Raw genomic sequence first — 16,410 nt, forward strand, 5'->3', positions numbered from 1 at the left:
CACACAGGGAGAATGTGAAGACTCCGCACAGACAGTGACCCAAGCCGGAATTGAACCTGAGAACCTGGAGCTGTGAAGCAACTGTGCTAACCACTGCGCTACCGTGTTGCCCATGAATTTTGCTTGTGAATTACTTTCCAAAGTCTGTCGCTGGCATCGCATTGGCAAGGAAGGTGTTTTTGTTGGGCGGGAGACGCAGTGGCCATCATTCCTACCTTTTATGCACTGTGTCAATAACCGGTATCATTGGAAGAGTTAAGCTTGATTTCTGTTCCTCTTTCCAGTTGTACCGAAGATCGAATTGGCAAATTTTGTGAGTGTGACCCTGGTAAACACTCGACTAAAGATCTGGACACAGCTTGCCGGAAGGACAACACATCGACTATCTGCAGTAACCAGGGAGACTGTGTGTGCGGTGCATGCATTTGCCATACGAACCCCAATAAAAAAATCTATGGCAAGTACTGTGAGTGCGATGACCAGAACTGTGAGAGAAACCTGGGTAAATTGTGTGCTGGTGAGTATTATCTGAGCAGAAATGTAATTTTTAAATTTGTCTTTTAATCAATGCTTGCTTTTTATTATTTACTCACACCTCCTACTTATGGAACCTCAATGTTATATTCCAAATTTTACTGCTATGGGGAAAGTCACATGAACCTCCATCATTCGATGACATAGAAAAATAGTTTTAAAATGTAAAAGTACTTCAACCCAAGGAGCCAGTCTGCAGCTAGTCATTAGTATATAGAGCAGTCTCCCTGTTCCTTTACTTTCCCCAGGCTACACCAGTGACTAAAGATTTGTGCCTTTTCTGCATTTGGTCGACAGAAAATGCAGGAACTGTTTGGAAACCGGTAACCTGCCTGGAGCATCAGCTTGATGTGATGGCGTGATACTCAAAATGATACTTCCAATAATTCTATGATGGGGGAAGAATGAGTCTGAAGCCAGCTCATCTTAATCAATCAGGTTTATTACCCAAGATGGAATTGTGTAAAACACTGGTGAGGCCACAACTGGAGCAATGTGTGCCACTCTGGTCACATTACAGGAAAGACCTAATTGCTCTGGAGGGAGTGCAGAAGAGGTTTTTACAAGAATGTTGCCAGGGCTAGAAAAGTGTAGCTATGTGGTGAGATGGGATAGATTGGGGTTATTTTCCTTGGAACAAATAAGGCTAAGGGGGACTTAATTGAGGTGTACGAAACTATGAGGGGAAGAGATAGAGTGGATAGGATACAATTGTTCACCTTGGTGGAGAATTCTAGAACTAGTGGACTTAGATTCAAGGTAAATGGCAGAGGGTGTAGAGGGGACATGAGAAAGAGATTTTTTACGCAGAGGATAGTGGGAGTCTGGAATTCGCTGCCTGAGTTGGTGGTCGAGGCAGAGACCCTATACTCAAGTACCTGGATCTGCACCAAGTTCTGTAAGCTATAGGGCTATGGACCAGGTGCAGCAAGGCGGGATTAGAAAGAGCAACCTGGGTGTCCTCAGGCGGCATGGACAAGATGGGTCGAATGGCCTCCTTCTGAGCTGTAACTTTTCTATGCTTCTAAGGTAGCCGTGTAAAGGATTGGATTTGTTTATTGTCACATGTACCGAGGTACAATGAAAAGTATTTTTCTGCAAGCAGCTCAACAGATCATTCAGTACATGGGAAGAAAAGGGAATTAAACAAAATTCAAGAAAATACAAGAAAATACATAATAGGGCAACACAAGATATACAATGTAACTACATAAGCATTGGCATCGGATGAAGCATACAGGGTGTAGTGTTAATGAGGTCAGTCAATAAGAGGGTCATTTAGGAGTCTGGTGACAGTGGGGAAGAAGCTGTTTTTGAGTCTGTTCGTGCGTCACAGACTCTCCCAGTTCCTACCCGGCACCCAGAGTGAGCTGGTTTATATAAGACCATAAGACATAGGAGCGGAAGTAAGGCCATTCGGCCCATCGAGTCCACTCCACCATTCAATCATGGTTGATTTCAACTCCATTTACCCGCTCTCTCCCCATAGCCCTTAATTCCTCGAGAAATCAAGAATTTATCAATTTCTGTCTTAAAGACACTCAATGTCCCGGCCTCCACCGCCCTCTGTGGCAATGAATTCCACAGACCTACCACTCTCTGGCTGAAGAAATTTCTCCTCACCTCTGTTCTAAAGTGACTCCCTTTTATTCTAAGGCTGTGCCCCCGCGTCCTAGTCTCCCCTGCTAATGGAAACAACTTCCCTACGTCCATCCTATCCAAGCCATTCATTATCTTGTAAGTTTCTATTAGATCTCCCCTCAACCTCCTAAACTCCAATGAATATAATCTCACGATCCTCAGACGTTCATCGTATGTTAGGCCTACCATTCCTGGGATCATCCGTGTGAATCTCCGCTGGACCCGCTCCAGTGCCAGTATGTCCTTCCTGCATTGATTCCCTAATCCTTCCCCAGTTGAAGAGTCCTGTGCTTAATTACAAATTTAAAACATGCATGTCATCGCAACACAAATTCAACATTTTTTTTTCTTGAAAATCTTTTTATTGGCTTTTCTCATATTAATAAACAGTTGTTACTGATATACATTACATTTTTCTTGCCCGTGCTAATTTGCTTTATTTTACAGAGAGGTTTGTTTTGTCCTTCATTTGACTAACTGTACGTACCCCCCCCCCAATTGGTTTCAGCATCCTTCCTCTTCTCTTGTGGTTCTGCCGATCGCCAGCTGAGCAGGATTCTCCGGCGTGCGATTAGGGAAGCGAAAGCAAGGACGTTGGCCCCCTTCCCCATGTGTAGCACTGGCTGCTCCGATACCCCGAAGATTGCCATTATTGGGCATGGCTTCACCCTCACCCCCACAACCTTGGACATTGGCTCGGAGAAGGCTGTCCAGAACCCAGCAGGCTTGGGACAAGCCCATAACATGTGGGTGTGGTTGGCCGGGCCCCTCTGGCACCGCTCACATTTGTCCTCCGCCTCCGAGAAGAACCTGCTCATTCGGGTTCTGGTCAGGTGCGCTCTGTGCACCACTTTGAGCTGCATTAGGCTGAGCCTTGTGCAGGAGGAGGTGGAGCTCACCCTGCTCAGTGCTTCGCTCCAGAGTCCCCTGTCCCCAGTTCGTCCTCCCATTTTTGTCTGGTCCCGTCCATCGGTATCCAGTAGCTGTCCGTATATTTTCCCACATAGCACCCCCTTCTCGCTGCTTGTGCCTATCAGGTCCTCTGTAGTGTGCTTTCTGTCCTTACTGTCTCTTTGCGGAGGAAGTGCTTTATTTGGAGGTGTCTCAATTCCTGTCCTCTTGCTAGTTTCCACTTCCTTGTCAGTCGTCTAGTGTCGCCAGCCTGTGCCCTACATAGAAGTCGCTGACCGTCAGTGTGCCCCTGTCCTGCCTCCATCTTTTGAAGGTAGTGTCTAGCATGGCTGTGGGGAATCTGTGATTGCCGCCGATGGGAGCCATAGGGGAGATTTTGGTTATCCTGAAGTGCTGTCTCAGCTGGGTCCACGTTCTCAGCGTGGCCGCTACCACTGGGCTCGTTGTGTACCTTGTTGAGGAGGATGGGAGTGCTGCTGTGGCCAGGGCCCGGTGGGTTGTTCCCTTACAGAATGCCTCCTCCATTTGTACCCAATCTGTGTCGGGTTCTTGTACACATCCCCTCACTTTTTCTGCCGTTGCTGCCCAGCGGTAGTATTGTAGGTTCGACACACGCACACCACACACACACCACACACACACACACCGGCCTTGGGGATGAAGATCGGGATGGATCTACACAGGAAGAGGAACCTTGGCAGTACGTTCATCTTGATCGTCTGCACTCTCCCCGCCAGGGGGAGTGGGAGTGAGCCCCACCGTTGAAGGTCTTCTCTTACTTCCTCCAGCAGGCTGGTCAGGTTCCACTTGTGGATTTGTGTCCAGTCTCTGGTAACGGAATCTGTTCTGGGCCGTTTTGAACGGGAGCCCCTTCAGCTCTGTTTCTCCCCCTTTTGGGTTCACTGGGAATGTTCCTCTTTTGCCGCACAAATTCAACATTAACCATTTCCCTGTCTAAAAGCAAAGAAAACACAAGTGCATTCATTTTCAGAAAATGGAAAACTGAAGATAAAATACAATTGCCCATTAAAAAAGATACTCACATCCCTAGTCTTCCTTTTCTAAAACCCCCAACAATGTGTCACTGCGAATGGTCCTTTAGGTGAAATAGTCTGATAACTGATGTATAACCCACTGGAGTTTAGAGCTTTCCTGTTTCTACACCATTTGCTTTAGGCTTGCCGTATCAACTTGGAATCTTTTTTCATTCACGCTCTTGAGACATTATGTCAAAGGGATCAGTTGTTGATGTTACAGTCTGCTGGGACTATCCCTTCATCATGTCCCCCATTTAGCATTTCTCCCAATGTTTTTGAGAAAAGGAAAGCCATGTAAAGCTCCTTTTCTAATGCAAGAGTATCTGCAGCTGGGGTGCTCTTTACTACTCACCTTATTTTCTTGGCATGCCAAGTCATTTTCACCCACAAAGAATATTATAAATCCCACTGCACTTGAAAACCCATCAACAAGGTTTGCAAGAGGCATCACTGAACACGAACAATATTCTTCAGATCCCCCAAAGATGGGAACTTGAAACCATGGGCGGAATTCTCCGACCCCCCGCCGGGTCGGAGAATCGCCGGGAGGCGGCGTGAATCCCGCCCCCGCCGTCTCCCGAAGTCTCCGGCACCAGAGATTCGGCGGGGGCGGGAATCGCGCCGCGCCTGTCGGCCCCCCCCCCCGGCGATTCTCCGACCCGTGATGGGCCGAAGTCCCGCTGCTGTCATGCCGGTCCAGCCGGCGTGAATTACTGGTGGGACCAGGCGGCGCGGGCGGGCTCCGGGGTCCTGGGGGGGGCGCGGGCCGATCTGGCCCCGGGGTGTGCCCCCACGATGGTCTGGCCCACGATTGGGGCCCACCGATCACAGGCTAGGCCTGTGCCGTGGGGCACTCTTTTCTATGGTGAACGCGGAAGTGACCCCTGCACATGCGCGGGGATGATGTCAGCAGCCGCTGATGCTCCGGCACATGTGCAGACTTCCACCGACCAGCGAAGTCCCTTCAGCCCCGGCTGGCGTGGCGCCAACCACTCCGGCACGGGCCTAGCCCCTCAATGTGAGGGCTTGGCCCCGAAAGGTGTGGAGACTTCCGCACCTTTGGGGCGGCCTGTGCCGGAGTGGTTCACGCCACTCCATCCCGCCGGGACCCCCTGCCCCGCCGGGTAGGGGAGAATTCCGCCCCACATTTCTCCATCTTTAATTTTTAAAAATATTTTGATTGCCTGCAAGATACCCTGGACCTTGGGGATGTGTCATTATAATACTCAGTTCAAGAACATCAAAACTCACATCCGGACTTGTCTGGGTGCCCAGCCAGTTTGAATGCCCAAACAGACTCCACAACTACTCTGTCCCATCTTTGGAAGTGCAAAGCCCTCATCTGACTGCAATAGGCTAACAAGTTTAAGCAAAGCAACCTCAGTTCAATGCTGTTTTATTTCTAATCCAATATATTTAAGGGACTCATCAGTCTGACTCCCAACCTTACAATCTGTTCAAATCTTGTCAATGATTCTGTTTTGAAGCTCACTGATGCCACCCCACAGGGCATAATCGACATCCGTCAAGAAGATGCCTGCCAGTTTCCCACCATGGTGTCAGTAATCATGGTGCCAGTAAAACATGGTTGGATCTGCCTTCCGTTGGACACAATCCAACTTTAACAACGCTGCTCAGCCTGAAATGTCCCACATGCTAGAAGCATTGTTTAAACTATATTCGCACTTATTTAACTTCCAAAGCTTTTCCCCACCTCTTGCGTTTCCTTAAAAGGTTTGAGGAACACTTCACCCTGGAGGTGATCCCCCTGTAGAAAAGTAGCATTCGTATCTATCGATGGAAACTTCATAATAATGTCTCCAGAAGAACATTTTCTAAATTACCTTCCCTGCTGTGAGAGAGTCTGCTCTCATTTTTTATCTGCTGAGCATTCTTCAAATCTCTGGGTCACTAACCCCACCTTGGCCTTTTCCATCCACCCACCTTTGTGATAACACTGACTGACCCCTATTTGGGACTACTGAATACACACCAAACTCCCTCCAACTGTCCAACTCCCTCTGTTTATCCTCCCGTGTACCTTTATCCCCTAACTTGCCAATCGTTACAAACATTTCTAAAGTCGCAGGGACCACTGCTCCTGCTGCTTTGTCGTAATGGGACAATATTCTCCACACTCTGTTGTCTAGTCAGGCTGTGACCCCCCCCCCCCCCCCCCCCGACTTGCCTGTTTAGGTGTTTCTTACTGTCAGATCCCCTGCTTACCCCGTCAGAGGCCCTATCCACTGTAGATGACACTTCCTTAACTGGGATTCATCATCTGACCCATCGTTGTACCTCGAACTACACTTCCTTATTTTCCATTCTCAGATTCTGTTTTCTCAGTCCATGGCCTTCAGTGCTTGTCCTTCATCCTGGACATTCAGCCAGTGGTGGGAAGGGTTCAATCCCGGCCCCGGGCCACTGTCCGTGTTGAGTTTGCACATTCTCCCCGTGTCTGCGTGGGTCTCACCCCCACAACACAGAAAGATGTGCAGGGTAGGTGAATTGGCCACTCTAAATTGCCCTTAATTGGAAAAAAATAATTGGGTAGTCTAAATTTATTTATGCAGGGGGAGCATCTGACAGCACTGAAGGCAACTTTGGATTTCTTCCATCCACCAACTGGTACTAGTTATATCCCTCAACCATTTGTAAAGAATTCTTAGCATGCACTGCTTATGCCAACACCATTTACAATTTGTAATCTGGTTGATTAGCCAGTGTCTTATGAAAAATGTCACCTATCATTGCATGATTCCTCTCACACAAGCCATTGCTCTCAGCTGTAGAATACATGACTATGACACTCAGATTTTCATATGTCCCAAAATTACCCATTCGTAAATCCCCTTCCATTATCCAACAGGACTTTTTTTGGTGATCCAAATCCGGTACTCACCCATTTCTCCAGGACCTTATCGACAGCAATCCATTTGTTCTTTCCATATATTACCATAAGTAGGCTAAATCTGGTTGCCGTATACAAAGAATAGCAAAATTCAAAACAATCCTGTTCCTTGTCCCATACTTTCCACTGCACGGTTAAATTCCCTAACTATTGGAAAACTATTAATAGGACATGGCATTGTCCTTCAATATTTAACACTAGTGTCACACAAAACCGTGACTTGCTCAATAAGGTTATTGTATTCTTTATCGGCCACTCCACCATCTCACGGTAGAGCTTTCAACTTTTATGGCACCATTTCATAGAATTTACAGTGCAGAAGGAGGCCATTCGGCCCATCGAGTCTGCACCGGCTCTTGGAAAGAGCACCCTACCCAAGGAGAACACCTCCACCCTATCCCCATAACCCAGTAACCCCACCCAACACTAAGGGAAATTTTGGACACTAAGGGCAATTTATCATGTCCAATCCACTGTGCAAATTGTCCGTGGAACTTCCAAATTGTCAACTTCTTGTCCATTAAACATTTTAATACCCAGAAGTTAACAAGACTGCTTGAACTCTTTGATGAAAAATATCTGGCTTCCTTAATGGCAGGCAGTAATGGCCTCACACTAAGGGGCAATTTAGCATGACCAATCAACCTAACCTGCACATCTGGACTGTGGGAGGAAACGAGCACCCGGAGGAAACCCACGCAGACATGGGGAGAAGGTGCAATCTCCACACCGTCACCTGAAGTTGGAATTGAACCCGGGTCCCTGGCACTGTGATACAGCAGTGCTAACCACTGTGCCACCATGCTGCCCATGTTGCATATTTGTATAATTGTTGCAAAAGAATACAATTATCAAGGAGGATGTAATGGCACTTAACAGGTGATTATTCCATTTTTCTCTCTTGTGTTACCCTTCAGGTCATGGTAAATGTGATTGTGGACGATGTGAATGCAACAAAGGCTTTGGTGGAACTGCATGCGAGTGTGCAGAGGCTATTGGGCAATGTGTGGAGTCAGGCATGAATGCCACCTGCAGTGGGAGAGGAAAATGCACGTGTAATGAGTGTAAATGTCATGCAGGATACCAACCTCCGTTTTGCAAAGAATGTCCGGGCTGTCGATCTCCATGCCCGACCTATGTGTAAGTACCCCTCTGAAAGCTGCCAGTTATCCGTCAGATAGCAAAGACTAAGATTAAAAATAGAGCCTACAACATGGAGATAAACAAAATTCAGATTGGTCGTTGCTGCTCCTTGAAATTATGACCAATTCTCATCAGAACCTACGTTCCTAGAGCAAGGAGTTTTGATTTACTTTGCTTTACATTCCATAACAGGGGAATGAATTGATGTTGGCATGTTTCCACTGCTTTTGCAAATAGCAGAGAGTTAAAACTAAAGGTGAAAATGATGTAAATATTCTGCAGATTTGAAAGAAAAGGTTCGGGCGCTGTCTTCCCATTATGCGACAGAGTGGCACAGAGGGTGGCAAAAATGGCGTGGGAGCTGCCAGCCCCAACAACGGCTTTCTCTGCCAATTGAAGGGGCGAGTCCCATGATGTAACGATGGCGTAAAAATAGAACCCACCCCAGCAAATACCCCCACGCAACAGCGCCACTCCAACACACTCCCCTAACACCCCCAACGCCCACCCCAAACACACAGCCCCACCCCAAACACTACCTACAATGAAGGGTGTCACCTGAAAGATTAAGCGGCAGAACGCAAACAGCCCCCACCTCAAACAACCCCCCACAAACGCACATCCCCGAACACCCGCCAAACTCACATACCCCCAGCAGAGAACCCACAAATAGCTCCACCCCAAACACAAACCCCCACAAGCAAACAGCCCCATCCCAAAAACACCCCCACATAACAGCCCCGCCACTCAACGCCACCCCCCACAAACCAGTCCCACCCCTGCAACAAAAAAGCTCCCTTCAAGGTATACCCACACCCCTTCATGGCACCCCCCTCCCACCCCTCCCCTCCCCTCCCCCAACACTGTCTCAGGCACTACCCAGGCAGCACCTTGGGCAATTCTGGGGGTAGTGCCAGGATGTAGTGCCTAGGCATTGCGTGGGTACTGCCAGTGCCCGGGTGTGACCCTCTATCTCATGAGCGGTGCACTCACGTGAACTCCTCTGGCGGGTTCTGCTTGTAGGGGCACGCCTTGGGAGAGCGTGACGACATGATATGTAACGGAGAGGGGATTATCTGGTGCAGTGGTCTGATAATTAGATGTAACTATATTATAATGGAGATCCGACAATGCTGAACGTCAGGATTCCTGTTACTTTGGCTGTCAGGAAATGCAGCCACTGCGTAAATCTAACATTGCCTTGCAAACTCCAAATGAAAATGTATTTGATGCTGTTTTGGAAAACACGTTGCTGTAGTTTCATATCTAGGTTAATAGGCAACAGTTGTAATCAGTTCACTGTGGCTGTAGCACAAGTTTCAGCACATGGCAAACCCTAAAACTGCTTCTTAAGGGAAAATTAGGGATGGGTAATAGCTGCTGATCTGGCCAGCAATGCCCACATCCCGTGAATGAATAAAAAAGGGGGGTGGGAATTTCCAAAACCTTCAAGGTTTTGACCGCAAAAGAAACTTTCAATTAAAGGGCATCTTCAATGAAATAAAACATCCTGAAAGTACTTCTCAGAGAATCACATCAGAATGGAATACTCAAGGGCATTTGATATGGACAAGGATTGGGAGAAAGGACAAGAAGGTCGGGTAGCTCTGCTCATAAAGAATGAAATTAATACCGTGAAAGGTGAGCTTCGTCCAGAAGATCAAGCTGTCAATTCAGTTTAGATGGTGATAAGCAGTAGCAAGGGAAAAAAGCCACTGGTTTCAAAAAGCATTTGATAAGGTGCCACACATAAGGCTAGGATACAAGACCAGAGCTCATGGTGCTGTGCATAAAATATTAACATGGACAGAGTTAATGGCTAACAAACCGGGTTGTGAATGAATGGATCATTTTCAGGTCGGCAAACTGAAGATAGTGGAGTGCCACAACGATCAGTGCTGGGGGACCTTGACTAGTTACAATCTTTAATTAATGAATTGGATGAAGGGGCTGAATGTATTGTAGCCATATTTGTTGATGATACAAAGATTGGTGGGAAAGCAAATTGTGAGGGGGAAGGGAGTATTCCTTCTTTTCACACGTCTGTAAGGTGTATTCGAGGATTGATTACTTTGTAGTGAGTCGGGAGATTTTGTTTGGGGAGGAGGGGGCAGAGTATGCGGGGATAATTATCTCAGACCATGCACCCCACTGGCTGGATATTCGGTTCAGTATGGGGCGAGCGCAGAGATTGAGGTAGAGGTTTGACTCGGGGTTGTTGGCGGATGGAGATTTTTGTGATAAAGTGCGGGCTGCGATTAGGGATTATGTGGAGTTGAATCAGAAAGGGGAGGTGTCGGCGGGCATTTTTTGGGAAGCACAAGGCAGTGGTCTGGGGAAATTATTTTGTTTAAGGCTCGTGCGGATAGGGAAAGGAGGGAGGAACGTGACCGTCCAGTGAGCGAGATAGTGGAGATGGACAGGGAGTATTCCAGGGTGCCCACCATGGAGAGATTGGCAAGTAGGAAAAAGTTGCAGGGGCAGTTTGACAGGCTGACAACAGGGAGGGCAGTGGGACAACTGCGTCAGGCAAGAGGGGTGCAGTACGAGTATGGGGAGAAGGCGAGCCGCATGCTGGTGCACCAGCTGCAGAGGCAGGCTGCAGCCCAGGGAAATATTGAAGATACAGACTGGGACTGGGGATGTGGTGTCAGAGCCAGGGAAGATAAATGAGACATTTAGGGAATACTGCCAGGGATTTTGAGGCGGATCCGGGAGGAGAGGAGGGGGACATGGGACGGTTTCTGGACGAGCTGGAATTTCCCCAGGAGGAGGAAGCAAAGAGGCAGGCGCTGGAGAAGCCCCTGGGCCTGAGGGGGGTGCTGGATAGTATGGAGTCGGGGAAGGCCCCTGGGCTGGATGGGCACTCGGTGGAATACTATCAGGAATTTGCAATGGACCTGGCACCACATCTGTTGGTGGCGTTTAATGAAGCGCTGGAGAATGGGGAGTTGCCGGAGACAATGACGAAGGCAGTAATCACACTAATTGCGAAAAGGGGAAGGACCTGGAGGAATGTGGTTTATATAGGCCCATATCATATTAAACACAGATGTGAAAGTATTGGCTAAGTTGTTGGCGGGGAGGATGGAGGATTGTGTCCCGAGGGTGGTGGCAGAAGATCAAACAGGCTTTGTGAAGGGCAGGCAGCTCGCGGATAATATAAGACGGCTGTTGAATGTGGTGATGAATCCGTCGGGGGCTCTGGTACCAGAGGTGGTGGTGGCCATGGACGCAGAGAAAGCATTTGATCAGGTGGAGTGGGGGTATTTGTTCGAGGTTTTGCGAAGGTTTAGATTTGGCCCGAGATTTGTGGTATGGATGCGGTTGCTGTATGTTCACCAAGGGCGAGGGTGAGGACAGATGATATAAGCTCACAAAGTTTTGACTTACACAGGGGTACGAGGCAGGGGTGCCCGCTGTCACCGCTGCTGTTTGCGGTGGCCGTAGAGCCATTGCCGATGGCTCTCAGCGAGGCGGTGGAGAGGCGGGGGACTATGAGAGGACAAAGGGAGCATCGGGTGTCATTCTATGCCGATGACCTCTTGCTGTCTGTTTCGGATCCGTTGGAGAGTATGGGAAGGATTATGGGCCTGTTGGGGAGGTTTGGAGGGTTCACAGATTACAAACTGAATGTAGGGAAACGCGAGGTATTCCCGGTGAATGAGCTGGCACAGCGGGCTAATTTAGGGGGGGATGCCATTTACGGTAGTGAGGGATAAGTTTAGGTATTTGGGGATTCAATAGCAAGGGAATGGATGTGGCTCCATAGTGGAACTTAACGAAGCTGATGGAGGAGGCTAGGGAGGATCTTAAGAGGTGGGAGACACTGCACTTAACCCTAGCAATGAAGGTCCAAATGGTGAGAATTAATATTCTGCCAAGGTTCTTGTTTATCTTTCAAGCTCTCCCGATCTTTGTACCAAAGGCCTTTTTTCGGAAAGTGGACACGATCATTTCAGACGTTGCATGGGCGGGGAAGGTGCCGAGGGTGGGGAGGACCCTACAGAGGCAGCAGGAGGGGTTGGCATTTGCGAACTTGCTTCATTATTATTGGGTGGCGAATGTGAACAAGGTACGGCGGTGGTGGGAAGGAGAAGGGATAGATATCATAGAATTTACAGTGCAGAAGGAGGCCATTCGGCCCATCGAGTCTGCACCGGCTCTTGGAAAGAGCACCCTACCCAAGGTCAACACCTCCACCTTATCCCCATAACCCAGCAACCCCACCCAACACTAAGGGCAATTTTGGACACTAAGGGCAATTTATCATGGCCAATCCACCTAACCTGCACATCTTTGGACTGTGGGAGGAAACCGGAGCACCCGGAGGAAATCCACGCACACACGGGGAGGGTGTGCAGACTCGACACAGACAGTGACCCAAGCCGGAATCGAACCTGGGACCCTGGAGCTGTGAAGCAATTGTGCTACCCACAATGCTAGAGGAGGAATCTTTTAAGAGGTCTAGTTTGAGGGCTATGGTGATGGCAGCATTGCCACTGGCTCCAAGTAGGTATTCAAGGAGCCCAGTGATGCAGTCCACAGTGAAGATATGGAATTAGTTGAGGAGGCATTTTAGGGTGGAAGAGATGTCGGTGCTAACGCCGCTGTGCGAGAATCTGGAGGAGCTAAGGGGGAGGATAGAGCTGCCGAGAAGGAGTGAATTCAGGTATCTGCAGGTTAGGAATTTTGCACGAATGGTCAGGAAGGGGTTCCCTAGGTTGCCTGGATACCCCTGCTGGAGCGACTGCTGTTCCCAGATGTGAAAGGGGACGGAAGAATTGGGGATATATACCAGTGGCTGGGGACCAGGGAGGCAAGTGGGTGGTGAAGGTCAAGGAAGCGGAGTTGGGAGGGAAGATCAATTGGGGAGTATGGGGTGAGGCATTGCGTAGGGTAAATGGGACCTCCTCTTGTGCAAGGATGAGGACACGGGTATCCTCAGACAGAAATCACCAACAAGCTAAAATGCAGGTACAGTCAGTAATTAGGTTGGCAAATGGAATAATGCCGTTTAGGGCAAAGGTAATAGAGTATAAAAGCAGAGAAGTCTTGCTATAACTGTACAGAGCGTTGTGAAACCACATCTGGAGTACTGTGTACGATTTTGTTCTCCTTAGAACCATAGAATTGCTACAGTACAGAAAGAGGCAATTCAGCTCTGACAGAGCACCCTACCTAGGCCCACTACCCCACCATATCCCCATAACCCCTAACCCCACCAAATCTGCACACCTTTGGACACTGAGAGGCAATTTAGCATGGCCAATTCACCAAACCTGCATATTATTTGACTGTGGGAGGAAACTGGAGCACCCGGAGGAAACCCACACTGTCACGGGGCGAAAGTGCGAACACCACACAGACAGTCAGTCACCCAAGGCTGAAATTGAACCTGGGTTTCTGGCGCTGTGAGGCAGCAGTGCTAGCCACAGTGTCAACCAATTCTTATTGAAGAAAAGATGTACTTGCATTGGAGGCAATTCAGAGGAGTTCACCAGGCTGATTCCTTGGATGAAGGGGAATCCCTTGTGAGGAAAGGCTAACCTGTATTCATTGGAATTTAATTAATGAGAGGTGATTTTATTGCAACATCTGAGATACTGAGGTGGCTTGACAGGGTAGATGCTGAGAGGATGTTTTCCTCTTGTGGGGAATCTAGAACTGGGGGAGTCATAGTTTCAAAGAAAGACGTATCCTATTTAAGATGGACATGAGGATGAATTTCTTCTTTCAGAGTGTCGTTAATCTTTGGAATTCTCTTCTCAGAGAGCAGTGAAGATTGGGTCTTTGAATATACAGGAAAATGAAATAAAGACCACAGTAAGATAGGCCAAGATCTTGGGGGTGGCAGTGTGGCATAGTGGTTAGCACTGCTGCTTCACAGTGCTGAGGACCCGGGTTCAATCCCGGCTCCGGGTTACTGTCCATGTGGAGTTTGCACATTCTCCCCATGTTTGTGTGGGTTTCACCCCCATAACCCAAAGATGTGCAGGGTAGGTGGATTGGCCACACTAAATTGCCCCTTAATTGGAAAAAAAGCAATTGGATACTCTAAATCTATTTTAAAAAAAGATAGGCCATGATCTCACTGACTGGTGGAGCAGGTCCGAGGGGCGGAATGGTCTAGCCCTGCTCCTATTTTTATGTTTTTGTGTTTGAAGGGATATTAGGATGGGTGGCCAAATGTTTGGTCAATGAGGTAGGTTTTAAAGAGCGTCTTCAAGGTGAAGAAGCCAGCGAGGAAAAGAGGTTTAGGTAGGGAATTCCAGAACTTGGGATCTGGGCAGCTGATGGCACAACACAACTGTCAAGTGGGCCAACATTCAAAATCGGAGGCGTGCGAGAGACCAGAATTGGAACAGTTCAGAGATATTTGAGGGTTTCGGAGCTGCAGGAATTCACGGAGCTAAGGGGTGAGATCATGGAATGACTTGAAAACAAGGATAAGAATTTTTAAATTGAGGCAAGGCTGGGCTGGGAGCTAATGTAGTTAAGTAAGTACAGGGTGATAGATGAATAGATATTGGTATGTGTTATGTGATGAATATAAGAAAATTGTCATACTTTATATTTCTCCAGAAAAAATATGAAAACCTAGGAAGCAGACAGTATGTCTGCTAGATCTGTGATTAAAAGTGAAGTAATCGGTGATATTTGCCGGGGTAGTATATTGCTAAAGATATTAAAAGCCATTTTACTTATTTGCAGATAGAAAGCTAATGTAATGTTGTAACAGTTTGAGCCTGGCTCGACAAATCAAGGCGCATCTTGTAACAAGAGACAAAAGAATGCCGTGTGCTTTGAGTGCAGCTGGTGTAACAAATGGGGGGGGGGGGCAATATGCCTGGACAAAGGGAGTTACCACTAGGGCTCTAAGCTGAGCTGAAGGTTTTCCGCTTGGCCCTAAAAGAAGGTTTCTTTCTTCAAGGACACTGCACCAATATAAGCAAATAAAACCTGGTCATTAACATTGTACATAAGTGGTATTTGAAATATATGGGTTGCTTAGTTGGAATGTAGAGGCAGGTTTCAGGAAGCAAGTTACGATGTTACCTGTTAACTGCAAAACAACCTCTTTGTTGTTAATGTGCTAATTTAAGTTTGCATTAATATAAAAGCTGTCTCCTGGTCAGTATTATCACTCCTGTGGTGCAGTAGCATTTCCTTGCAGTTTTACCAAATGCAAATAGTTAGGTTCTAATCTGGGATCTTAACCAAAATTGGGTTCCTGGTCTGGACCCATAACAGTTAGGAGAGGGGGGCCAGCAGAGCTTTGAAGGTGGAGTACAGGAGGCTACGTCTCTAGAATTGAGCCAACAGCATCTTGTTGTGAGAGATCCATTCCCCCAAAGTTAACTGTTTCCTCCTGGAAGGACAGTGTGGGAAATGAAGGCAGGAAACTGCTTGTTTCGGAGGCTGAGAGTTAGATTTGAATGTCTTAGTTCACTCATGAAATACTTAACTGTTCTATATCTTCTCCTGCCCTTTCTAGGTCTTGCTGTTACGGAATTCTAAGTTAATATAATGAAGCTCGTAAGGCTGATAGGGTTTGAATATTTTGAAACGCTTTAGAAGTAGCGAGTGGGCACAGGTCCATGACCTATCTTAGGTTGGAATGGAGGAATGGGTGAAGCAGTGTTTGGAGTGCAGTTTTTGACCTTTGCATTTCTCTACTTATTTACCGCAGACATTGTATTGAGTGTCTTGGATTCTCAAGTGGTCTGTACGAGAAGAACTGCACTGAATCCTGTAAGAATATACGGCACACTTTAGTGGACGAACTGAAGGACCAAAATGTGTGTAAAGAGAAAGACTCCAAGAAATGCTGGATGAGTTTCTCAATGAAGGAGTTAGATGGGGTTTCACAGTATGATGTGACCATCAAGAAGACAACAGGTTTGTATAAATGTCTTCCCTTATGTAAGCAGACTGCAACAATGGCCTGCGCACACGCTCAATTTAGCATCAAGGTGACAGCTCTGCATTTTCTGTCCTTTTTTAAACCAAAGAATGCAACTTTAATGGCCCTTGAGGAAACCTTTACCTCCAGCAGCTCAGTAAAGATAGTGATGTGGAAGACATGATAACGATAGATTACTATTCTGGGACAAGCTATGCCTGGAAAAGGGAATTACTTCCAGGGCTCTAAGCTGAGCTGAAGATTTTCAGCTTGGTCCTAACAAAAAGGTTTCTCTCTTCAAGGACACTGCACCAATATGAGCAAAT

The 16,410-nt window shown here is 47.6% G+C and overlaps 1 protein-coding gene across 1 annotated transcript in view; it reads left to right on the top strand.

Annotated features, from left to right (window-relative positions):
* The window catches only part of LOC119959306 (integrin beta-2-like), a 121,150-nt gene that overhangs the window by 86,777 nt on the left and 17,963 nt on the right, over nt 1-16,410 (top strand). The window contains exons 12-14 of the mRNA XM_038787615.1: nt 285-517; nt 7,953-8,175; nt 15,872-16,080. Of these exons, the coding sequence (XP_038643543.1) occupies nt 285-517; nt 7,953-8,175; nt 15,872-16,080 (665 nt within the window). The remainder of the gene's footprint in view (nt 1-284; nt 518-7,952; nt 8,176-15,871; nt 16,081-16,410) is intronic.

Source organism: Scyliorhinus canicula, chromosome 2 (genome assembly GCF_902713615.1).
Source record: "Scyliorhinus canicula chromosome 2, sScyCan1.1, whole genome shotgun sequence".
In the NCBI taxonomy this organism is placed as follows: Eukaryota; Metazoa; Chordata; class Chondrichthyes; order Carcharhiniformes; family Scyliorhinidae; genus Scyliorhinus; species Scyliorhinus canicula.